Here is a 26,211-nt window from a genome sequence, read left to right as displayed (position 1 = left end):
CATTAGCGTTAACCCATTAACGCAATGTGAACCTAGCCTTACTCTGATAGATGGTATATTGAATTGCACGATCGCCATGACGTCATAGGTTGGGAACCCCTATCTAATGCCCATATGTCAAAGGTTGGGAACCCCTATCTGATGATGACGTCTGTGTGTGCGTCAAATGTCATAAAGGGGATAGAAGTATCCCATTGTAATCCTGGGTTTGATGAGAATGACTTAAAAAAAAATAAATAGGTCATTTTTATTTTCTTAAAAAAAAAAAAAAAAAATGTTCAAATTTACACATTTAAAGCTTATTTGAATAAAAGGTTATTTTCTTCTGTTCTATCCTCTTTAATAGTAAGCCCTAAAGGGAAGATTTCTTCTTTTTCTTCTTACTGTTAGATTTTTTGCCTTGATCTTTTTCTTTTACTGTAGGTGGCAATCTGGAAGACCAAAACAAAATAAACAAAACAGAAATGTATTTACGACTCAAGGGAATAATCACATGCACATTATAATTCTGTTGTATCAAAACTGCCGCATGTAAATGTACCCCAAAAATGCTTGCACTTTCTCTGTAACATAACATACCAATATATGTGCACACAATAAGTTCATAACCTTAAGCCTGCTTTCGTGCAACATCCATGCAGTGTGATTCCCACGGACATCAGCAATGGAGGAGATGGAGAAATGACTTTCTCCATCCCCTCTGAACCTGTGCACCGATTCTCTCATGCGCAAGGAGAGGATCTGAGCACAGTGCACAGACACTCGGCTCACGCTCGCAGCAGAGCTGAAGCAGTGTCATTAGCATTAGATGCCATACGCTGGTGTCACTCCAGCCTAAGACTGAGTGACTGATCTCATTCAGACATGTTCCATATTCTAGGAGAAAGTTTCCCCAAAAAGACTTAAAGATCCTCCAAGATGCTATCCCAATACAGTATGTAGTAGGTGTAATAATAATATTACACTGTTTTCCAAATTATTATGCACAAAGAGTTTAGGAGTGATAAGGTTAGAATTTTTGTTTGTCATTTAAACTCATTGATGGTGATGTGTGTCAGGGCTCTTTTTAAAAGAGCAGCTGCAAAAATGCATTGTCATAGCAGCAGACAAGTTTTTGAAGCTGCTGGTGCCTCCAACGTCCCCAGAACAACAAGATGCAGGGTCCTTCAGAGGTTTGCAGCTGTGCGTAAGCCATCCTGTCGACCACCTCTATCCCCTGCACACAAGCAAAAACGGCTCCAGTGGGCCAAACGATACATGAAGACTGACTTCCAAACTGTTTTGTTCACCGATGAGTGCCGTGCAACGCTTGATGGTCAAGATGGATGGAGTGGAGGATGGCTGGTTGATGGACACCCTATGAAAACACAGCTAAGGCGCCAACGAGGAGGTGGAGTAATGTTTTGGGCTGGAATCATGGGGAGAGAGATTGTCGGCCCCTTTATGATCCCTGAAGGGGTAAAGATGAACTCCATAATCTATGTGAAGTTTCTAAAACAACACTTCTTGACATGGTTCAAGAGGAAGAACCGTGCTTTCCGCAGCAAGATCATTTTCATGCATGATAATGCACCGTCTCATGCTGCAAAAAACACATCTGCATCTCTGGCTGCTATGGGCATAAAAGAGGACAAACTTATGGTGTGGCCACCATCTTCCCCTGACCTCAACCCCATTGAGAACCTCTGGAGCATCATCAAAAGGAGTGTCTATGATGGCGGGAGGCAGTTCACATCTAAGCAACAGTTCTGGGAGGGTATTCTGTCCACATGCAAAACAATTGAAGCAGAAACCATCCAAAAACTGACAAATTCAATGGACGAGAGAGTTCAGAAGCTTCTTTCGAACAAGGGGTCCTATGTGCAAATGTAACATCACCTTGAAAACTGTTTGATTTCATTTTGTAATAAGCTGATAATGCTTATAACTTCACAATTGACCATTTTTTTGTTCAAAATAATAAAAAAACAAGGATGAAAACTCTACTGTGCATAATAATTTGGAACATGCATTTTGAGTGTTTATTTTTTTTAAAAAGATACTGTTTTCATAGGCAGTTTGTTCCAAAACATTGCAATTATACTAGAATAGTAGATGACTGGAAAATAACAATGACTGCAATTCAGATAGGTAATTTAGAGAAAATATGAGGAAATATTATTTGCTTAATAATTTGGAACACAGTGTAGTAAATACCTCTAATTAGAAATGTATCGTTTTTCTGTTTCACTAGGTCTCTTTCCTTATGTGCAGGCACTGCAGGATCTACGGTATATGTGGCTACGACCACTGATATTAAGGTCCTGCGATGCCTGCACATGAGGAAAGACATTGCGAATCAGAAAAACTATACTATATTTCTAATTGGAGGTATTTGCTATTATTACTCCAACTACATTTTGGGATAGGATCTTGGAGAAGGCAATTTAAAAAAAAACAAACAACCAAGCTGGAAATGTGTGGAAAAAAATCATTACCCACCTAATCAATTCCTCACAGCAACAGCGTTGTTACTGCAATGGTCCGAGATGGTCATGATGTTAAGTACGTCATTCCCAGGACCACAGCAGCGACCTTAGGAGTGATGCGTGAATTTATAGAACATGACCAATAAGGGCAGAGATTGGCTGCAGTGGTTATGTAAATAATGAAAAGCACGTGACCTCTGTAGGACCTGGGAAATGAGCTATCAAAATAATGTGTGTATCCGTTTTGTTGGTCCTGTGAGCTCATCTAAGTAAATCAAGTTGGTGAAGTATGAACTCAGAGAGTGGCAGACACAACTTTTTACAGTGAGACTTGAAACATCATTGAGTGCAGCCAAAAGTGAAGGTGTTGGCAAAAGTCTAGAGCAATAGCATTTACCCTTCATGATCAGTTGAAAAGAACAAGCATAGAAAGAACTACTGTCCTTCACTCTAGGGTCACACATAGTGATGCCTCAGATGTCATTGTACTAGTAAGCTGTGTGCTCAGTTGAGGTGTCCGGCCACTAAATTCATACTTCACTAGCTCGATTTATTTAGACGAGTTCAAAACAGGCAGGGAAATGAAGTGACCTCACACAAAGAAGCAGCTGAACGAGTCACTGCATGTGGAATCAGTACATTCACTGGGCATTAGCTGTGTATGACCATCAGCTGCAGCATCTCTACATGGTTGGCTACAGCTAGTTACACAGTACACAGCAGGGGCACATTTATAAGATTCTCTCAGCACGGCAGCATGTTTTTAAAAAAAATAAATTGTGGAACTTCTTAATATTCCAAGATCTATGGATTCAAAATTTCCTCTATTTTCAAGGCACAACCTGTTGAAGCTCAAAATAAAAAAAAAACCAAAACATCCAACCCCTTTTCCCCCCAACACCTTTAGATTTTTATTTATGAACAGGACTCATTTTTTTTCCCTGGACTGCAAAAAATACAATTGTTGTGCATCACATAAAGAAGTACCTGGCTTTCACTTGAGACCCAGGTTGTAGTATTATTACGTCCTCTTCCTCACTGTCAGATAACATAATAGCTGGAATAAAAGTATCAACAAATGATAAATACATGTATATGGATAGTTTCATACATACAATATGTACACAATAAAGGTATACGACTACAAACAATGTTGGCATGCATAGTCAGAGAACGCTGGTTTCATCTCTCCATAGAACATTTTCTTACCATTCAGCTTGGTTTATGTAACTTTTTGAAGTTCAGTCGTTCTTTTTGTATGCCTTTAGAGGGGTTGTCCACTACTCTTCTCAATCACTACGTCCCCCCCTAACAAAATAATAGCAGCTGTACTCACCTCCAGTACTGGTGACATTCCAATGGTGACATCTCTGGCTCTCCCAACCTTGCCAAGTCACACAACGCCTTAAGCCAACAAGTGGCCGCGTCACTTTCCCATCCTTTGGAGAAATCAGATATCCAGAGAAAGTCAGATGCAGCTGCTCTCTCACTTTCCCTAGATGTCTGAGAAGAGCTGAATTGTTGAAGGGCTTGCGCAGTGGAGGAGAGTATAGCTGCTATTATTTTATAAGGGGGAACATACAAACTGAGAAGGGTTTATGGACAACCCATTTAAGCAGTAGGGTCCTCCTTAGGCTTCTTTCACACTTCCGTTTTTTACAATCTGCACAGTATCAGTCAAAATGTTGAAATGACGGATCCTGTGCAGTTTGTAAAAAACGGGAGCACTGGGCCCGTTTTTCTGAAGGACCCATCGAGGCTATGTGCACCTGTTGTGTAAGCGTCTTCGCAGCGGTTTTCCGCTGCGAAAACGCACACAACACAACCCAGGTAAAAAATAATTAAAAGAAAAGTTTTGCAATATTCTTACCTTCCGGGGTCACGCACAGCGTTCGTGATGCTCCCGGCAGCTAGCGTTCCCAGTAATGCCTTGCGTGCAATGAACTCTGATGACGTCGAGGTCTCGAGAGACCGGGAACGCTAGCTGCCGGGAACATCGGTAACGCTGTGCGGGATGCCGGAAGGTAAGAATATTGCAATTGCATAGGCAGCATCAATAGTAAAAAGAGAGAGAGCGAGCGAAAATTTCCCTGGCTGGAAATTCTTGCACGCAGCTCAGTTTTCAAAAGACGGAACCCGTTGCAGGATTCCTGCTTTTAACAGTCAGTGACAGATCCTGCGCCCATAGGCTTTCATTATAGCCAACGTCGGGCAGCGCAGGATCCGTCGCTGAGCGATTTTCCGACGTGCAGAAAAGACATTCCTCTGTACGTTTTCTCCGCCCAACGGACAGCAATTTTCCGACAGATCCAGTGCACGACGGATGAAACGGATGGCCATCCGTCAAAATACGTCGCTAATACAAGTCTATGGGAAAAAACAGGATCCAGCAGAAAAATTTGCTGGATCCTGTTTATTCAAAAATCGATGGATTTCGACGGGAGCTCAAAGACGGAAGTGTGAAAGAGGCCTTAGTCTTTGCTCACAGAGCTCTGTTTTGTTGAGCATGTGCGACGTAAAGGGTTGAAACATCACTGTAGATGTCTCCACCTCAATCTGAAGGTTTTTTTAATGTTGTGCATAGTTTCTTTGTCATATTTCAAACTGAATTGTGGGGTTCTTGCTTTATGACAATACATATACTGCATATTGCAATAACAAAAAAAATACACATTTGGTATCGCCGTATACAGAATGACCCACTCTATAAAACTGTCACACTAGTTAATCCCTTCAATGCACACTGTAAATAATTTAAAAAAAAACTATGCCTTTTTTTTCATATCGCCGAAAAAAGTGGAATAGGATGCGATTAAAAAGTCGTATGCAAATAAAAAATGGTATCCACGAAAACGTCATCTTGTCCAGCAAAACACAAGACCCCACTCAGCCCTGTCAGTGGGGTGGGGGAAAAAAAAAGCTCTCAGAAGATCGGAATGAAAAAAATTATTTTTTCTAGAAAAATGGGTTAAATTGTTTCAATGTGTAAAAGCAGCAAAAGAATATATAAGTATATATATCTAACACATATACACACACATTATATATATATATATATATATATATATATATATATATATATATATATATATATATATATATATATATATATATATATACACACACACACACACACACACACACACACACACTGGTATATACACACACATGCACTGCTCAAAAAAAATAAAGGGAACACTAAAATCCCACATCCTAGATATCACTGAATGAAATATTCCAGTTGTAAATCTTTATTCATTATATAGTGGAATGTGTTGAGAACAATTAAACCTAAAAATGATTAACGTAAATCACAACTAATATCCCACGGAGGTCTGGAGTTGGAATGATGCTCACAATCAAAGTGGAAAATGAAGTTACAGGCTGATCCAACTTCAGTGGAAATGCCTCAAGACAAGGAAATGATGCTCAGTAGTGTGTGTGGCCTCCACGTGCCTGTATGATCACCCAGGGCATGCTCCTGATGAGGTAGTGGATGGTCTCCTGAGAGATCTCCTCCCAGACCTGGACTAAAGCATCCACCAACTCCTGGACAGTCTGTGGTGCAACGTGATGTTGGTGAATGGTGCGAGACATGATGTCCCAGATGTGTTCAATCGGATTCAGGTCTGGGGAACGGGCAGACCAGTCCATAGCTTCAATGCCTTCAATCTTGCAGGAACTGCTGACACACTCCAGACACATGAGGTCTGGCATTGTCCTGCATAAGGAGGAACCCAGGGCCAACCGCACCAGCATATGGTCTCACAAGGGGTCTGAGGATCTCATCTCGGTACCTAAAGAAATGCCACCCCACACCATTACCAACCCACTGCCAATCCGGTCATGTTAAAGGATGTTGCAGGCAACAGGTCGCGCTCCACGGCGTCTCCAGACTCTGTCACATGTGCTCTTTGTGAACCTGCTTTCATCTGTGAAGAGCACAGGGCGCCAGTGGCGAATTTGCCAATCCTGGTGTTCTGTGGCAAATGTCAAGCTTCCTGCACGGTGTTGGGCTGTGAGCACAACCATCTGTGGACATTGGGTATTTAGACCATCCTCATGGAGTCCATTTCTAACCATTTGTGCAGACATGCACATTTGTGGCCTGCTGGAGGTCATTTTGCAGGGCTCTGGCAGTGCTCCTCCTGTTCTTCCTTGCACAAAGGCTGAGGTAGCGGTCCTGCTGGTGGGTTGTTGCCCTCCTACGGCCCCCTCCACGTCTCCTGGTGTACTGGCCCATCTCCTGGTAGCGCCTCCAGCCTCTGGACACTACGCTGACAGACATAGCAAACGTTCTTGCCACAGCTTGCATTGATGTGCCATCCTGGATGAGCTGCATTACCTGAGCCACTTGTGTGGGTTGTAGAGTCTGTCTCATGCTACCACAAGTGTGAAAGCACAACCAACATTCAAAAGTGACCAAAACATCAGCCAGAAAGCATTGGTACTGAGATGTGGTCTGTGGTCCCCACCTGCAGAACCACTCCTTTATTGTGTGTGTCTTGATAATTGCCAATAATTTCCATCTGTTGTCTATTCCATTTGCACAACAGCATGTGAAAGTGATTGTCAAACAGTGTTGCTTTCTAAGTGGACAGTTTGATTTCACAGAAGGTTGATTTACTTGGAGTTATATTCTGTTGTTTAAGGGTTTCCTTTATTTTTTTGAGCAGTGTATATAAAAGATGTGGTATCACCGCAATCAAACTCATCCGAAGTACAAAATCCAATAGAAAAAACCTTCGGTCCAAAATCATGGAAATGCTGATACATTTGAATTTATTCAACCGACCCCTGTAGAGCAGAGTAAATTCCAATGTTTCGGCCTATTCGGCTTTTATCATTCACAACATAGTAACTCAGGCGAGACTACATCACTTCCTCGTCCCTTTCTTCCTATATATATCAGGGGATCTCTTCCGGCTGAATTCCAGTCTCACTGAAGCGCCGACTGTTACCTAGCAGGTGTTGTATCCATTTTCTTTTGCACATTTTATATGGATTTTCACGGCTAAATATCTTGGTTAGTATTCCCCTCCTTCATTTTCCTTTCCACAGGTTCTTTTCCCTTATGCCATGGACAAGACACTAGAACTATCTGCATAGCCTTGATGTTCATTTGCTAATTAGGGAGGCCTTTGACATTTACTGCAGACAACGCAAGGCTACTTGTAATATTGCATGAATATGAATCCCACTCAAGCTAGCAGGAGTGGGAGCCCCCCATTACATATCAGGTATCATGTACAATGATGGAGAGTATTATCAGTTTGTCCTTTTTCTTAGAATTTACCTGAAGAATCTGCATCTTCCGAAATGTTTACTGAAAATTCTACTGAACGTTATATGGTCATATTGTAAATTTGATTATTATCATTTTTTTTGTTATGCAATTGTGAAAATAATTAATTTTATGAACCAGCTATGGTTATTTTTGATATATAATATAGACATATTATGGGATATCTTGTAGTCTTTTGATATAAGGTTTTCATTTTATTACCTGCCAATTTTTGTTATAGATTTATGTAGATTTCTATGATGAAGCCGGATAGGCCGACACACTAGAATTTACTCTGATTTACAAGGGTCAGTTGAATAAATTCAAATTTATCAGCATTTTCATGATTTTGTGCCAAAGGTTTTTTCTATTGGATTTTATACCTTCCTTCAGGGCACTAGACGATTACTTATCTAAGAAGTGTAAGTTTCCTTCTATATTTTATATCCGAAGAATAAAGCTGTGTTTTAAATTTTACCACACGGAACGTGAATTGCTGTTTTCTGTCTCCCAAAACTCAGAATGGAAAGCGATCAAAAAAGGTCATGTGCCCGAAATGGTACTAATAAAAACTTCAACTCATCAAAAAAAAACACGCTCTCACATGAATCTGTCGGCAGATATATAGGAAAATTACGACAATTAAATTTAAAAAAAATAAAAAGAAAACAGTTTTTAGTGTGTGACAGCAGACATACCTCAAAAACCGATATAAATCTGGTATTGCTGTAATCACACCAACCAGAAGAATAAAGAAGTCTATTCAATTATTCCACACAAGAAATAAAAAAATTTTTTTAAACTAATGTTTGTTTGTTCATTCTGACTCCCAAAGATCTCAGTAAGGCTCGGTTCACATTCATCCTGCATGTTACACTGAGCACTTACACCAGGGTGTCTGTGTAAATCTCTGAAATACACGAATGAGACAAAGCCCTACACGGAACATTCCCTACAATGAGGCTGTCTGGCCTATGATACAATGTCTGTCTTTTTTTGGTCTGCAGAAAAGCACAGTTGACCACTGTTTTGTGCCCCTCTGAAAAGGACACCACTGAACAGAGGTCAGATGATGTACAGAGTAACACTGCTGCCTCATTAAAGTGAATGGATCAATCAGGGGTTTCACCCGAATTACGTCATTTGGAGATTTAAATGAAAACCCTGATACAAGTGCTCAGAGCAGGGCACAGGATAAAGGTGTTCCAAAACGCCCAGTCTGTTCAGTCATATGTTAATGGACATCTAGGGGTTTCCACATTACTGGTAGCACAAAGGCTCTGGAAAAGCGACATGACTTCTAGCCACCCAAATGAAATCCAACGCTCCCAAATCCAAATGCCCCCTCCTTCTGAGCCCCACCGTGTGTCTAAATTGCAGTAAGGGAACACATATGAGCTGAACACTACAATGTACACTATTTCAGGAGATACAGTGTTTTCCATGGTTTACTTAAAGGGAATCTGTCACCACATTTTACCTATCTTTACTATTAATATTGGCATATACGCTATCGAGTGCTGAGGAGAGTGATACCTGTGTGTCTCATATCAGATGCCTCCTTGCTGAGGACTAATCTTTTATCACGTTATATATAAATTACGTTTTCCAGGCTCTGGGGAGGATGGTGCCTGGAAGATAACTCTGCCTCTAGAGCTTATTTTAGAGGTGGGGGGAGTTACCAGTGTGATGTGTAATGGTTACCAGTGTGATATGTAATGGTTACCAGTGTGATGTGTTGTGGCTGCTCTCTTCTCTCTTGATCTCACTGCAAAGATGTGTGCGATTATAACTGACACTTCTACAGGTTACTCTCAGCTTCAGCTTCCATCTCACAGGCAGACAGGGCTGTAATATTATTACAACACAGCAGAGATTAACCCTTTCACCCCGAAGCCTGTTTTCAACTTCCTGACCAGGCCATTTTTTTCAATTCTGACCACTGTCACTTTATGAGGTCATAGCTCTTAAAAGCTTCAACGGATCCTGGTGATTCTGAGGCTATTTTCTCGTGACATATTGCACTTTATGATAGTGGTAAAATTTCTTCAATATGACTTGCATTTATTTGTCAATATCATACAAAATAGTTAATAAATAACATTACCCACATGTCTGCTTTACATTAGCACAATTTTGGAAACAATTTTTTTGTTAGGAAGCTATAAGTGTTAAAAGTTGACCAGCGATTTCTCATTTTTACAACAAAATTTGCAAAACAATTATTTTAGGGACCACCTCACACTTGAAGTGACTTTGAGGGGCCTATATGACGGAAAATGCCCAAAAGTTACACCATTCTAAAAACTGCACCCCTCAAGGTACTCAAACCACATTCAAGAAGTTTATTAACCCTTCCGGTGCTTCACCGGAATTTTTGGAATGTTTAAAAAAAAAATTGAACATTTAACTTTTTCACAAAATTTTTACTTCAGATCCAATTTGTTTTATTTTACCAAGGGTAACAGGAGAAATTGGACCACAAAAGTCGTACAATTTGTCCTGAGTACACCGATACTCCGTATGTGGGGGTAAACCACTGTTTGGGCGCATGGCAGAGCTCAGAAGGGAAGGAGCGCCATTTGACTTTTCAATGCAAAATTTGCTGGAATTGAGATTGGGCACCATGTCGCGTTGGGAGAGCCTCTGATATGCCTAAACAGTGGAAACCCCCCACAAGTGACACCATTTTGGAAAGTAGACCCCCTAAGGAACTAATCTAGATGTGTGGTGAGCACTTTGAACCCCCAAGTGCTTCACAGAAGTTTATAATATAGAGCTGTAAAATTTAAAGAAAAAAAATATTTTTTTCACAAAAATAGGGATTTTTGTGTACTCACTGTAAAATCCTTTTCTCTGAGCCATTCATTGGGGGTCACAGACCGTGGGTGTATGCTGCTGCCACTAGGAGGCTGACACTAAGTGATACAAAGATAGTTAGCTCCTCCCCCGCACCCCACAGTATACACCCTCCTGCCAGCTCTCAGCTAACCAGTTTGGTGTAAAAGCAGTAGGAGATCAATAACAACATATGAGCTTACAGCATGTCATATTATATATGAGAGTATAGCATATCAGATTATAAAACAAGCATAAGCTAATACCAGGGTGGGAGCTGTGTCCCCCAATGAATGGCTCGGAGAAAAGGATTTTACGGTGAGTACACAAAAATCCCTATTTCTCCTTTGCCTCATTGGGGGGGGGGGGGGACACAGACCGTGGGACGTCCCAAAGCAGTCCCTGGGTGGGGACATCATCAGATCAGGCCCTGTGTAACAGCTACTTACAAGTGCGCCACCGTGGCCTGTAGAGTCCGCCTGCCCAGACTCACATCTGTGGAAGTGTGGGAATTATAGTGCTTCAAGAATGCATACGGACTGGACGAATCCGCAAGCTCGCAGGCGTGCCTGGTCGACGCCTGGTGCCTAGAACCCAGGGAGACAGGCCAACATCTAACACGGAAGGACTCCTGGATGGTGAAAGGAATCCACCAGGCTAACATGGCCGATGAACACGGCTAAACCCTTCCTGTAAGCGTCAGGAAGCCTTCCTCTTACCGTCAGGAAGCCCAAGATACAGTGTCCAACCTTCAGAAGGACGCCGTTCTCGAGACGTACCTACTCAGAGCCTTGCCTTGAAGGAAATAAGGGAAAAAAGTCTGAAAGGACCGAGCAGCTAGCACTGAAGACTCATCAGGATGAGGATATCGCAGAGAAAAAAGGGCGACCTTCCCTGATAGTAAGATCTGTCCAGATCAAAAAAGGAGTCTACTGTAAGACTCCAAGGACCATTAAGGTCCCAATGATCTAATGGTATGCGATAGGGAAGAACTACGTGTGAAAACTCCGTGCGGGAAAGTCCCTACTTGCAGTTTTGTTGCGGAAAGGCGGAAAGCTACCAGCTCCGCAAGCAAAAAACTGACGTGGTCAGTGCGGATTTCCGAGGATCACTGGGGCCCTTTCTGCTTCCGAAAAGCTTTCGGAAGCAGTGGAAGGGGAGTTATGGAAACTGGTACCACGGAAGAACCAGAGCATGCAGTGCGATGGCTCTTGGATCTCGAGGCCGAACCACGAACTCGAGTACTGGACACCATCCGAACTACAACTGGAGAGCTCCAGTGAAGGCAGGTCTGATGGAAGACTTCCGGGTGAAGTTCCCACTCACTTGAGGCGAAACCCTGACGGCTGAATAGGTTTGCTGCCCAGAGTTCTACTGCTGGGATATGTACTGCCAAGATCACCAAATGATAGATCTTGGCCCATCAGAGAATATGAGGTACCTGCTAGATGATTGACGTATGGCACAGCCGTGGCAATGTCCAATTGAATTCAGATGGGTTGACCCGCCTGAAGGAAGTGGACCTACTGTAGGACTACCGTTCGGATCTCCAGAGCAATGATTGGGAGAAGAGGACTGGCATTGGTTACTAGTAACCACTGAACCGGGAGAAAGGCCCTGGATGAAGAAAGAGCTCAGAGACTATCGTCTGAAAGTCTGTTTGACTTGCTGAAAACGAGCAGAGCAAAGGAAACGTCTTCCATTGTCGTCACCATTTTTCCTCAGAACCCTCCCAGCAAATCAAATGAAATGAGGAAATGAGTGATCAAGTGCGCAAGCTCCCTGTTGAAGGCCCATGACCTTGTCTGGAGGGAGAATTACCATCCTTCTGGAAGTGTACCGGATCATCCTCAAAAAGGATATTTGCTGGGCTGGAAATGAGAACTTATCTGAGTTTAGCTGGCAGCCCAGGTGAGAGGGTATCGGAAGTGATATAGACTACTTAGCGTAGTCCTGGAAGGGTGGCTAGACAGTCGGCCAAACAGGGCAGCACGACCACGCCTCTAGGGTGCAAGAGGAACATGACAGCCGCCATGAGACTTGCGAACACTGTTGGTGCGGTAGCAAGGCCGAAGACAAGGTCGTGACTTGAAAATGCTGCTCACAAATGGAAAAGCGAAAGAATTTTTGAAGAGGGTAAGCATCCCGAACGTCGATGGATGCCAGAAACTCCACCTTTTTCTGTTGAAGTAATGGCTGAGCGGAGGAACTCCATTCGAAGGAGGACCTTGTGAAAGGTTGTTAGAAGTTTGAGGTCCAGGATCGGTCTTACTTTTCGTTCCCCTTTTTGGAACCAAGATCCCTTAGATCAAGACTGTCCTGGACAACCCTTCCACTGCTGGTCGGGGCTGTAGGAATGTATGATCCTTTGTTAGTCTCCCGCTCAAAATATTTGATTGACCAGTTGTACTGTCTTCAGGAAGAGGTTACTGGTGTGAATCAAAGTAGTTAAGGTCTCCAGCCAGGAGATCATTGCTCTAGCAATCCATGCGGCGGCTAGGAAGGGTAGAGCGCTGGACCTGAAGCCGCAAAACAGAACAAACCAGATTTGCTATCAGACAGACCGTGGCATTTTCAATTGATAACACATCGGGCAGGGATACTGGTTGGTATTCCACAGGAGATTCTACCCGGTTAATCTGCCAAGTGGCAGAATGCACAGCTGCATCCAGCAGGTCATAGTCTCTTGCCATCGCCGCTCTCTTTTGACGGTGCAAAGATAAAAATTAGGAACCCTCGATCCACAATCCTTTTAACAGGGAAGTGGAGAGGGATCATCCGTCTTCTTGTATCTTCTTTTAAATAGTGGTGATGCAGAGGGGGTGCTCAGACGCCCGAAAAAGGTGCCTCTGTACATCCACAGAGTTCAGGTCTCCGGGTGGACAGGACAGGTTGTCTGGCGTTAGGCCTGGATGCAGAAGAGGATACATGGGGGCGACACTCCGTGTGCTCGTCTGTTGATGGTGTGGGGAGATCGGTGCCCTTTAGAGGCTTCTGTCCAGTGAATCGCATGTCCGGACTGGATGGCAAATGCTCTACGAGGGAGTTTAGTCTCCTTATGAGAGACACTGCGTAGTCTAGAGCAGGACCGGAGTCCTCGTCAATGTACAGAGATTGGTTGATGATATAAATAGGCGAGTTCATCCTTTACTGAAGCTCTGGCAAGTCCAGGTCCAAGGCATTATCCGATCCGTGTTCAGAGTCTTGTTCTCAGCAAGTCCTTGGGGAGAGAGATGCCTGTACTTTTCGAGAATACTCGTGGCCCCTGCTAGCCGACGGATCCCATGTAGGAGAGAGACCATGTATATCGGTACTGCGAGCACTCCGAGCCACAGAGGGATCACGGAGGGATTCAATCTCTTGGTCAGAGAAACCATGGGTTGCGGCAGTGACGAAGTCAACTGAGGGAACTACAGTAGGTACACTGGGATAAACGGCGGAGGGCTCCTCATTTATGACCGGTTTCGGATTGGTCATGTGCCTTTAAGACCAGGGAATACTGGTCACGTGCCTTTAAGACCAGGGAATACTGGTCACGTGCCTTTAAGACCAGAGAATACTGGACATGTGCCTTTAACACCAGGAATTTTAGTCATGTGCCTTTAAGACCAGAGAATACTGGTCATGCACCTTTAGATAAAATCTCGCAGAGAGCGAGAAGCGCCAATTCGGGGGCGGAGCCTCGAGACTTCCATGAATAGGCCCAAGCCGGGGCCTAAATTTCTGCAGCCGGCGGGAGCGATACCAGCGGTAGAAGTGAGGGGCTTTGCAGTGGCCGAGAGAATTGTGCGCTTCCGTGCCAGGCGAGAAGCGCCAGAAAAGCGGGTAGAGCTGCCTTAGGGCGCCATAGTGCGCTTCCGGGGTGCAGCCAACACATCGGCCGAAGCTGGGGGCTAAATTTTTGCAGCCGGCCGGAGCGTTACCTCAGGGAGGTGGGCCACAGGAAAGCCTGAGACTGCCTGTGAGCATGTGAATATCCCACTGCAGAGGCCCATCGCTGACAGGATCCACTCACCATCGGTGCGCGTCCCCCGCATGGAACCGCCACAGATGTCGGGTATTGCAGCGTGGACGGTGCAGGGATAGAGGGCTAAACCTCAATCCATCATCCCTTTGTTAGGGAGGTGGAAACAAACCGTCCGCCTCCTTGTGCCATCCGCTTTCACAGTGGTGGGACAGTGGGGGCTGCTCGGATGCCATAGAGAGGGGCCTCTGTACATCCACGGAGTTCAGTCCCCGGGTGGACAGGGCCAGTTGTCCGGCATTAGGTCTGGCTCCAGGAGAGGATACATGGAGGCGACACTCCATGTGCTCGCCTGCTGCTGGTGTGCGGAGATCGGGACCATGAAGGAAAATGTTGCCCCTGAAGTAAGCTGGGCGGGGCTCCGGGGTTGGCGGGGATTTCAACTGCGGCCTAGTCCGGCTGAAAAAGCCGGGGACTAAATTTATGGAGCCTTCCGATAGAGCGCGTCGACGGGCCGTGACGTAGTGCCGAATGATTGCCGCTGGGGTCCAGCCAGCGGCATCTCTCCCCAGTGACCAGGACCTCACCTTCCCACGCAGGCAGCGTGAGGAAGGAAACTACTCACCGCCACCGAGCAGAGATGCAGCCTCCATTGCGAGGGAATAAGCTCAATCGATCCTCCCTTTGCCAGGGGATGGAGAGCCTCTGTCCATCTTCATATGTGCCTGTCGCAGGGGACTTACGGCTACTGTGGGGACTACATGACGCTGTTAGGTGAGGGCTTGATTGCGGTGGAGCCCGGGAGATGCACATAGGAGGTATACTCTATGTGCTCGCCATCTTACGTGGGGAGATTGGAACCGTATAGGAACCGTCGCCCTAGCGTAGATTAGGCGTGCCCCAGTCGTCGCAGGAAAGGCACAGGGAGGTATACTCGCCGTGCTTGCCTGTTGATGGTTCGGGGGAGAGCGGACCCTAGAAAGGAATCCATCGCTCCCTTCCCTCCGTTAATTAAAAAATAATAAAAATAAAAAAATGTTGAGGTCTGAACAGACCCAAGTGCCTCCTACAGACACTAAGCAAGAACTGGTTAGCTGAGAGACGGCAGGAGGGAGTATACTGCAGGGGAGGAGCTAACTTTCTTTGTATCACGTAGTGTCAGCCTCCTAGTGGCAGCAGCATACACCCACGGTCTGTGTCCCCCAATGAGGCGAAGGAGAAATGATATTTCACCCCAAATCTGTTTATTTTCCCAATGATAGGAGAAATTGGACTGCAAAAGTTGTTGTCCAATTTGTCCTGAGTACGCCAATACCCCATATGTGGGGGGGGAACCACTGTTTGGGCGCACGGCAGAGCTTGAAAGGGAAGGAGCATTGTTTTACTTTTTCAACGCATAATTGGCAGTAATTGAGATCGGACGCCATGTCGCACTTGGAGAGCCCCTGATGCAACTAACAGTGGAAACTCCCCTAATTCTAACCCTAACCCCAACGCACCCCTAAGCCTAATCCCAACCATAACCCTAACCACACCCCTAACCCGAACACACCCCTAATCCCAACCCTAACTATATCCCTGACCACACCCCTAACCCTAATACCAGCCCTAATCTCAACCATAACCCTAACCACACCCCTAATCTAATCCCAACCCTAAACATAATCCAAACCCTAACTTTAGCCCCAACCCTAACCCTAGCCCCAACCCTAACCCTAACTTTAGCCCCAACCCTAACTTTAGCCCCAACCCTTACCCTAACTTTAGCCCCAACCCTAACCCTAACTTTAGCCCCAACCCTAACCCTAACTTTAGCCCCAACCCTAATGGGAAAATAGAAAAAAATACTTTTAATTTTATTATTTTTCCCTAACTAAGGGGGTGATAAAGGGGTTTTTTATTTACTATTTATAGAGGGTTTATATAGCGGGTTTTTGTTTGGCAGCTGTCACACGCTAAGAGATGCTTTTTATTGCAAAAAATAGTTTTTGCATCAAATTTTGAGAGCTATAATTTATCAATATTTTGGCCCCCAGAGTCATGTGAGGTCTTGTTTTTTGCAGGACGAGTTGACGTTTTTATTGATACCATTTTCGGGCACATGACATTTTTTGATCGCTTTTTATTCCGATTTTTGGGAGGCAGAATGAACAAAAACCAGCAATTCCTGAATTTCATTTAGGGGGGGCGTTTATACCGTTCCGCGTGTGGTAAAATTGATAAAGCAGCTTTATTCTTCAGGTCAGTAGGATTACAGCGATACCTCATTTATATCTTATTTTATGTTTTGGCGCTTTTACACAATAAAAAGGAGATTTTTGTGTACTCACCATAAAATCTCTTTCTCTTAGCCTCTAATTGGGGGACACAGGACCATGGGTGTTATGCTGCTGTCCACTAGGAGGCGACACTATGCATAATCTGAAAAAGATTAACTGTGGCTTCTCCTCTGCCGTATACACCCCTGGACGGCAGACATCGGAAGCGAACGTGGGAGCCAGGGATGCCCCTGCGGCCTCGAAAATTGAACGAGCCATGCGTTCTACCTGCCGGTCTGCTGCGTCCCTGAGGGTTGAGCTATCTGGCAGTGAAAGGAGGGTCTGTGCTGCTAGTCTAGAGACTGGGGGGTCCACTTCAGGTGGGTCTGTCCACTCCTTGGTATCCTTCTGCGGGAAGGGGTACCTCGCCTCTAGATATTTGCGATTAGCGAATTTTTTCTCAGGCTGTGAGAACTGCTTTTTAAGGATCAACTTAAACTCTGGGTGGTTAGAGAAAACCCTAGGCGGCTTCAGAAGTCCTTCAAAGGAAATCTTGTGTTCTGGGGCCTCTGGTGGCGGATCAGAAATGTCCAGCACCCGATGGATGGAAGAGATTAAGTCCTCAACTAGCGCAGTATTGCTAGGGGGGATTGGGATCAGGGACCCCTCCGTTCCCTTGTCTGAGTCGGAGTCACAGATGTCTTCCGAATCCTGTGTATCACTGAGGCGTCCCCTGCTGGATGAGCTGGGGAGGAGGCCTTCTCTGGTCGGGGATTGCAGAGATCTGCGCTGTCTGTCCCTGGAAGGGGACGGTCTAGCTGATCTGGAACTACGGTGTCTCTCCCTAGAAGGGGATGACCGAGTGCTATGGGATGATGTAGATGGACTGTGGGTCCGCTTGCGTCCTGACTTAGATGTGGATGTGCCAGGGTCGTCCTGTCCCTGAGCCAAGCTCTCCCTTTGCTGGGTAATGGTCTTAGCCGAGGCATGACTCTGCAGAGCCTGAAGCAATGTGGAGGTTAGGTTATCTATAGACTGCGTCATAGATTGCGACATCTGAGAGACCCATTCCGGCATGGCATTAAACACCGAAGCATTGGCAGGGGCCTCTTGGGGCTCTGACACAGTAGTCAGAGTGCAGTCCTGGCAGTGTGGGTAGATACTGCCACTGGGGAGAGCAGTCCTGCAGACTGTGCAGAATGCATAATAGCAGTCCTGCCTGGTTCTCTTGGACCTTGAGCCCGGCATAGTGCACATAGTGCAGAAGATGTTACTGCAGAGAACCCTATAGGGGAGCCTTATAGGTAATATGGATTCACAGCCTGAGTAAAACAACCCAGCTGTGATCTTACCCCACCAGTTTTGCCCCTAGGTCCAGCGCCGAAGATCCACAGTCCTGTGCCCCCCAGAGACTGGCTGGCCTGGTCCTGCTGACCGGGAGATGCAGGGTTAATCCTTGCTGCAGTAGAAATGGCCGCCGAGGAGAAGAGGCAGGGGGAGAAGGGGGCGGAGAGCTGAGAAAAAAGGCGGCAAAGCTGTGTAAAAACGCGCCCTTTCTGTCTCGATCCACCCCCTTTATGACACTGTAGAGTGTCATATTTGTCATCCGGGGGCGGGCCGGGGGGCGGAGAGGAGGCGGCGGCTACAGCTAGGCCGAAGCCGGGGCCTAAATTAGATGCCTGATGCCCAGAAGGGCTCCAGGTCGGCGCGAAAGTCTGGGAGGGGGTCGGATCTGAACCGGACCCCTCCGGATTTAAAGGCAGGATAGCGGTGGGGCTGTAATCCGAAGGGGGGCCCGGTGAGGGGTCCCCCTGAGGCAGTATAGAGCTGGTGCTGCCGCAGAGAGAGGGGCGCAGGGAGCCCTGTGTCTGTATTGTGCCATGCCTGCCTGCACTCCCCCCGGCCCCAACAGGAGGCCGCAGCTGGGCTGGGGTCCCTGGATGCAGGCGCAGTGTGCTGGCCCATTGCTGGGAGCTGTAGAATGCTGCCTGTACAGGCCCTACCTGAGGCGTCTCAACCTAATACCCCCAGAGGGGGATTAGGGAGTGGTGCTGCTGTCACCTTCAGGGGCCTTTATCCTTGCCTCGACCTCAACCCAGAAACCAAAAGGAATTGGGGAAGGAGGGGGGTCTCGACTTCGAACCAGCACCCGAGGGACTGGGGAAGGAGCAACATGGGGAATAGCCATCTCTACTTCAACCGGGCACCCAGTGATAGGGGGCCGAGGAAGGAGCCATGCCGGGAGTCTCACAGGAGACCCTCTTTTCTTCATCTGTAATCCGTCGGAAAAAAACAGAGTAAAAGAAAAAAATCTAGGTGTGCCTCCTATGCGACACTAAGCAAAAACCGGAGAACGCTGATGCCGTCCAGGGGTGTATACTGCAGAGGAGGAGCCACAGTTAATCTTTTTCAGATTATGCATAGTGTCGCCTCCTAGTGGACAGCAGCATAACACCCATGGTCCTGTGTCCCCCAATGAGGCGGCAGAGTAAACTATGTTATATAAAAATTAATTGTTTGTGTATCGCTTTATTCTGAGAGCTATAACTTATTTTTCTGCTGATGACGCTGTATGGCGGCTTTTTTTTTCGGGACAAGATGACGTTTTCAGTGGAACCTAGTTTATTTATATCCCTCTTTTTGATCACATTTTATTGCACTTTTTGTTCGGCAGTATGACAAAGCATTGTTTTTTGCCTCGTTTTTTTTTGTGTTCACTGAAGGGGTTAACTAGTGGGATAGTTTTATAGAGTGGGTTGTTACGGAAGCGGCGATACCAAATATGTATACTTTTATTTTTTATTTACATAAATAAATGGATTTATTGGACAATATTTATTTATTCTTTTCTTTTTGTTTTTTTCTTTTAACTTTATAACATTGTCCCAGGGTGGGACATCACTATATTACATCAGATCGCTGATCTGACACTTTGCATAGCACTGTGTCAGACCAGCGATCTGACAGGCAGTGCAGGAGGCTTTCCGGCGCCTGTTCTCAGCAGGCGCCGGGAAGCCACCTCACTTCAGGACCCGGAAGGAGCCACGCGGCCATTTTGAATCCGGGGACTCCTCCGAGAACACCAGAACAACAAGATCGCATCACGTTGTTCCGGTGGGAGAGCGCAGGAGCCCCGTCCCTGCGTGATGCCCCTCTATGTCGCTGTCACTACCTTGACTATCGTGCTGCCCTACTAGTACTGCGGTTTGCGGGAACTCGGTTCCCGCAGAGCAGTACTAGTACGGCGCATGTCGGGACGGGGTTAAATAGAAGCAAAAATGTGCTTGCAAGTAGGCAAAGTTCAATTCTCCTGTTCTGTGTTGGTTACTTGTCTCACACTGGTAACTCCCCATCATATAAAACAAGCTCCGGAGCCAGGAGTTATTTTCCAGGCGGCGACCTCTCCAGAGCCTGGAAGAGGTCATTTATATAAAGTGATAAAAGATGATTTATCAACAAGACATCAGATATGAGACATAAAGGTATCACTCTCCTCAGCAGTCTATTACCTGTATGCCCATATTAATAGTTTAGATAAGTCAAATGTGGTGACAGATTCCCTTTAATATTCAAGGGTTCAAACAATGTTGGCTGCAACTAAATAATGCAAAATGACCATGTATTGAACTATTTGGTACTAAAATATAGCAGGATTCATTTCTTGTCGTCCATGCTGCAAATTGAGTGGAAAAGTCCATGTTTTAGAATCCTATTACCAGTATTCTCTGGTTATTTTAATTTGAGTCAACCTGTCACCACCAGAAAATGTTATTCAATCTGTCGACATAATGTTACACAGCAGGGGGAGCAGAGCAAATATACATATGGTTGTGTGAGAAAAGATTCAATGTAACCTGTATTCATCATTTATACTTCTGCTTTATCTTTGATTTTTGGTCCAGTGGGCGGCTCTATCAGTGATTGACAGCTATTGCTATATGAACACTTACACTGGGTATGGAAAGTATTCAGACCCCTTTAAATTTTTAACTGTTTCATTGCAGCCATTTGGTAAATTCAAAAAGTTGATTTTTTTCCACATTAACCCCTTCACGACATGCGCCGTACTATTACTGCGCATGTCGTGTCTCCCCCTTTGATGTGGGCTCCGGCTGTGAGCCCACATCAAAGTCGCGACATATCAGCTGTTTTGTACAGCTGACTTGTGCGCGCAATAGCGGCGGGTGAAATCGCGATTCACCCACCGCTATTAACCTGTTAAATGCCGCTGTCAAACGCAGACAGCGGAATTTAACCGGCGCTTCTGGCCGGGCGGCCGGAAATGACCTCATCGCCGACCCCCATCACATGACCGGGGGTCGGCGATGCATCAGGATAGTAACCATAGAGGTTCTTGAGACCTCTATGGTTACTAATGCCGGCCTGCTGTGAGCGCCCCCCTGTGGTCGGCGCTCACAGCACACCTGCATTTCTGCTACATAGCAGCGAACATCAGATCGCTGCTATGTAGCAGAGCCGATCGAGTGGTGCCAGCTTCTAGCCTCCCATGGAGGCTATTGAAGCATGGCAAAAGTAAAAAAAAATGTTTTTAAAAATATGAAAAAAAAAAAAATGAAAGTTTAAATCACCCCCCTTTCACCCCATCCAAAATAAAACAATAAAACAAAAATCAAATCTACACATATTTGGTATCGCCGCGTTCAGAATCGCCCGATCTATCAATAAAAAAAAGCATTAACCTGATCGCTAAACAGCGTAGCGAGAAAAAAAATTGAAACGCCAGAATTACGTTTTTTCGGTCGCCGCGACATTGCATTAAAATGCAATAACGGGCGATCAAAAGAACGTATCTGCACAAATGTGGTATCATTAAAAACGTCAGCTCGGCACGCAAATAATAAGCCCTCACCTGACCCCAGATCACGAAAAATGGAGACGCTACGGTATCAGGAAATGGCGTTTTTTTTGTGTTTTTTTTAGCAAAGTTTGGAATTTTTTTTCACCACTTAGATAAAAAATAACCTAGACATGTTTGGTGTCTATGAACTCGTAATGACCTGGAGAATCATAATGGCAGGTCAGTTTTAGCATTTAGTGAACCTAGCAAAAAAGCCAAACAAAAAACAAGTGTGGGATTGCACTTTTTTTGCAATGTCACCACACTTAGAATTTTTTTCCCATTTTTTAGTACAAGACATGGCAAAACCAATGATGACCTTCAAAAGTACAACTCGTCCCGCAAAAAACAAGCCCTCACATGGCCATATTGATGGAAAAATAAAAAAGTTATGGCTCTGGGAAGGAGAGGAGCAAAAAACGAAAACACAACAACGAAAAAGGGCCGCGGCATGAAGTGGTTAATGTACATTCTGCCGCCCATCTTGACCAAAAAAAAAAACAGAAATGTAGACATTTTTGAGTATTTAATAAAAAAGAAAAACTGAAATATCACATGGTCATAAGTATTCAGACCCTTTGCTCAGACACTCATATTTAAGTCACATGCTGTCTATTTCCTTGTGATCCTCCTTGAGATGGTTCTACTCCTTCATTGGAGTCCAGCTGTGCTTAAATAAACTGATAGGACTTGATTTGGAAAGGCACACACCTGTCTATAGAAGATGTCACAGCTCACAGTGTATCAGACCAAATGAGAATCATGAGGTCAAAGGAACAGGCCAAGGAGCTCAGAGACAGAATTGTGGCAAGGCACAGATCTGGCCAAGGTTACAACAGAATTTCTAGAGTACTCAAGGCTCCCAAGAGCACAGTGGCCTCCACTTCACTTAAATGAAGAAGTTTGGGACCACCAGAAGTCTTCCTAGACCTGGCCGTCCAGCCAAACTGAGCAATCGTGGGAGAAGAGCCTTGGTCAGGGAGGTAAAGAAGTACCCCAAGATGACTGTGGCTGAGCTCCAGAGATGCAGTAGGGAGATGGGAGAAAGTTCCACAAAGTCAACTATCACTGCAGCCCTCCATCAGTCGGGCCTTTATGGCAGAGTAGCTCGATGGAAGCCTCTCCTTAGTGCAAGGCATATGAAAGCCTTCATAGTTTGCTAAAAAAAAAACCACCCAGAGCAGGGCACGGGAGTGCCGCTCCTACACTCCAGCACATCTGATCCAGCAGCATACCGGGAGCCAGGACATACAATATCCCACATCTCCCCAGTACATCCCACTATACTGGGCATAAATGTACTCTGGCTAAAGGACAATTCAGGTCCAGCACATCTAATCCTGCCTCACCAGTGTGGGTGAGTGGACTCGCTACCTCCCTTCTAGTACACTACACTGAATTGTATACGGAAGTATTGCAGCTCCTAGCCTTAACAGTGACAGGATTTATATTGAAAAATTGCCTACCTGCTTTCTTCTCTATGTACGCATTTGGAAACCAAGTAACCCCATGAATAAGACCCTTGTGGGTCGAAACGTTGGGTTTGGTCCAATCTGAATTCATTGTGCTTCTGTTTATTCCATGGCAACTTTTCTTTTTTTGTAATAAACTTGTTGAACACTTTTTTGCATCATATCGAGTCAGAGTGTGCGGTAATTTTTTGTTACATGACTCTCTGGGCCTCCGGGTCTGTCTTACCAGCACCTCGCATTGTTTTGATGAGAGTGCATACCATTATTCTCCCCATAAAACACAGGTTAGTCTGAATCTTTTTTCACAAAACAGTGTCTCAATCTGCTCTGCTCCTCCTGCTCTGTAACATGGCACTGACAGATTGGATAGCATTTTTCTGGTGACAGGTTCTCTATTATCAGAGCATGAAAGGGAACAAGTCATGTTTGGCAGTGTCAGAGCTGCAGGCAGAATGTTACACAGCAGAAAGACACTATACATTATTCTTCCTCAGCGTTTTTCCACGCTTCCTAAAGATAGGACTACATGTAAAACGTGCCAGGTTCCCTTTAATGGAAAGTGTATAATCCTTATAAATATGCATATCAGTAAAGAGAACCATACCTTCAGAGTTTTTCTTTGCAGGTTTGTCAATAACTTTATGGCTTTCTGGAAATACTGAGGAAGTCTCAAGATCATCATCTTCCTCATCTTCTGACTCCTCTATATCGCCCCATGCATTTCCAATGCCCTCTCCAATCTGGGCAGTACCAGCAGCCAACACCACTGGCTTTGTAACACTAATGAGTGCGAGTTAGGGAAATGTCATAGACTAAATGATTATTTTTGAAAAATGTGGTCATAATAATTTGAATATTTCTCACAACTCATGTTTTCACTCATTTAAAAAAAAGAAAACACACAAGAAAAAGGATACACATCGGAAGGTGGCTCGGATCTAGAAATAATTTCCTCAGCTTTGCCTTCGACATCTGAAGTATCCACCGGACTTTTTTCGATTTTTAAGGCAGTTATTTTTTGATCAGGCAATGACTCTGCAAAGCCAAATTTGCCTCCCTCCTTCCTAAAAAAAAAAAAAAAAAAAAAAAAAAAAAAAAGAAAAAGTGTGGGGGGAGAAACATAATATAACACAATACGGTTCACTTTCTTCATCAACTTCATATTTGTTTTCACTGACCTGACTTTTTTGTCATTTTCCAGGGCTTTCTGGATTAGCTCGGTTATCTCCGCCACCTTTACACCTGCTACTTTACTGCACCTCAATACCTGGAGACATAGTGGGGTACAGAACAATCACATTCAGCCATTTCTCATTACAAAAATTACAATCAATGTGCAGATTTACTCCTGTTGGGAAGAAAATAACTGATGTACGAGGACTGACAATATAATGGCTGATCCCCAAACCAAAAACGGATAGAGGAAAGGAAGCCTGCAAACTGCTAACATGTGAAGCACCTGATGTCTACAACCCGCAGAGTAATATAATAATGGCATCAGTATCTGGCAGCAGAAAAAGCCAACCATTTTCCAACTATTTCATATGTAGCTTAAGCAGATCAATGTTTAGGCTTTCTCACGCATACTTTCTTGTAGCGTTCTTTTTTTCTCAATTAACGTTCCTTGAATTTTTCTCATCACCTTTAAAAGAACTTTGTCAGCACAGAATGACTGTTCAAACTAAGTCCTGCAGCTAGGTGCTTCACAGCGGGGTCAATCATTTAAATAGCTTCATATCTGCTTGTTTTGCCCCTTATTTCCACCCCCAGCTCTGGCTTCATAGGGCCAAAGAAGGGTGGAGATAGATGGAAACCAAGCAAGTCAGAAGGTGTATATATAAATGTCTGGCCCCACCACAAAGTACTGAGTGCCTGTACTTGGATTCAACAGTCATTCTGTGCCGACAGAATACCTTAAAAAAATGATGTGAAAGCAATACTTAAAGGGATTGTCAGAACAGAATGACTGTTCAAACTAAGTACAAGGGTTCCTTCGGTGCTTCATGGTGGAGCCAGTCAGTTATGTGCACCTTCCCACCTGCTTGGTTTTCATCTATATCCACCCTTCCCTGGCCCTATGAAGCCAGAGATGTCAATCAAAGAAGAGAGTGAGTGGAGAACAAGCAGGTGGCAAGGTGTATTTAGTTGGCCATGCAGTTAAGCACTTTGTTTGAACTGTGTCCCTTTAAATGACTTTTTGCCCCTTTTTAAATAACCCCCACTGCTTTTTGAAATATCGTTCAGATATTAGCAAGGGGTGGGAAAACTGGCCAAGATGCACCAAATCCATTAAGTAATGTGTTCTAGCACTTGCATTTTTTTGCTAGAGATTTGTGTTTATTATTTGTTTATTTTTTCTATTGTGACTAGCAGACATCATTTAGCAGCAGCTTTATTTTCCTGGGTGGAGAAGCTGGAGGGAGGAAGGGAAAGAATCAGTAATTTTTATTTCTGGATTTATGTGTGGACAAAAAAAAAATGGTAAAACCTATTTGACATGTGTTTTAATCTATTTTTTTTTTTTTTAAATGGCCAAACGATCAAGAGGGGACGTAAACTTGGAAAAAAATCGTTGAGACTTGCTAAATTTGTCACACAATATGAGGTGTTGTGATAAATTTGACACACTTTCAGACAAAGTCTGCACTGCTTAACCCCTTCATCCCCAAGGGTGGTTTGCACGTTAATGACCAGGCCAATTTTTACAATTCTGACCACTGTCCCTTTATGAGGTTATAACTCTGGAACGCTTCAACGGATCCCGGTGATTCTGACACCGTTTTCTCGTGACATATTGTACTTCATGATAGTGGTAAAAATTCTTTGATATTACCTGCGTTTATTTGTGAAAAAAACGGAAATTTGGCGAAAATTTTGAAAATTTCGCAATTTTCCAACTTTGAATTTTTATGCAATTAAATCACAGTGATATGTCACACAAAATACTTAATAAGTAACATTTCCCACATGTCTACTTTACATCAGCACAATTTTGGAACCAACATTTTTTTTGTTAGGGAGTTATAAGGGTTAAAAATTGACCAGCAATTTCTAATTTTTACAACACCA

The 26,211-nt window shown here is 44.5% G+C and overlaps 1 protein-coding gene across 1 annotated transcript in view; it reads right to left on the bottom strand.

Annotated features, from left to right (window-relative positions):
* Positions 1–258: 258 nt before the first annotated feature.
* EXOSC9 (exosome component 9) overlaps positions 259–26,211 on the bottom strand; it is a 67,861-nt gene continuing 41,908 nt past the window's right edge. Inside the window, exons 8-12 of the mRNA XM_077279035.1 lie at positions 24,321–24,409; positions 24,060–24,206; positions 23,747–23,922; positions 3,456–3,525; positions 259–431 (exon numbers count right to left, since the gene is read on the bottom strand). Of these exons, the coding sequence (XP_077135150.1) occupies positions 353–431; positions 3,456–3,525; positions 23,747–23,922; positions 24,060–24,206; positions 24,321–24,409 (561 nt within the window). The 3' untranslated portion in view covers positions 259–352. The remainder of the gene's footprint in view (positions 432–3,455; positions 3,526–23,746; positions 23,923–24,059; positions 24,207–24,320; positions 24,410–26,211) is intronic.

Source organism: Ranitomeya variabilis, chromosome 1 (genome assembly GCF_051348905.1).
Source record: "Ranitomeya variabilis isolate aRanVar5 chromosome 1, aRanVar5.hap1, whole genome shotgun sequence".
In the NCBI taxonomy this organism is placed as follows: Eukaryota; Metazoa; Chordata; class Amphibia; order Anura; family Dendrobatidae; genus Ranitomeya; species Ranitomeya variabilis.
This window is presented reverse-complemented; position numbering and strand designations above follow the sequence as displayed.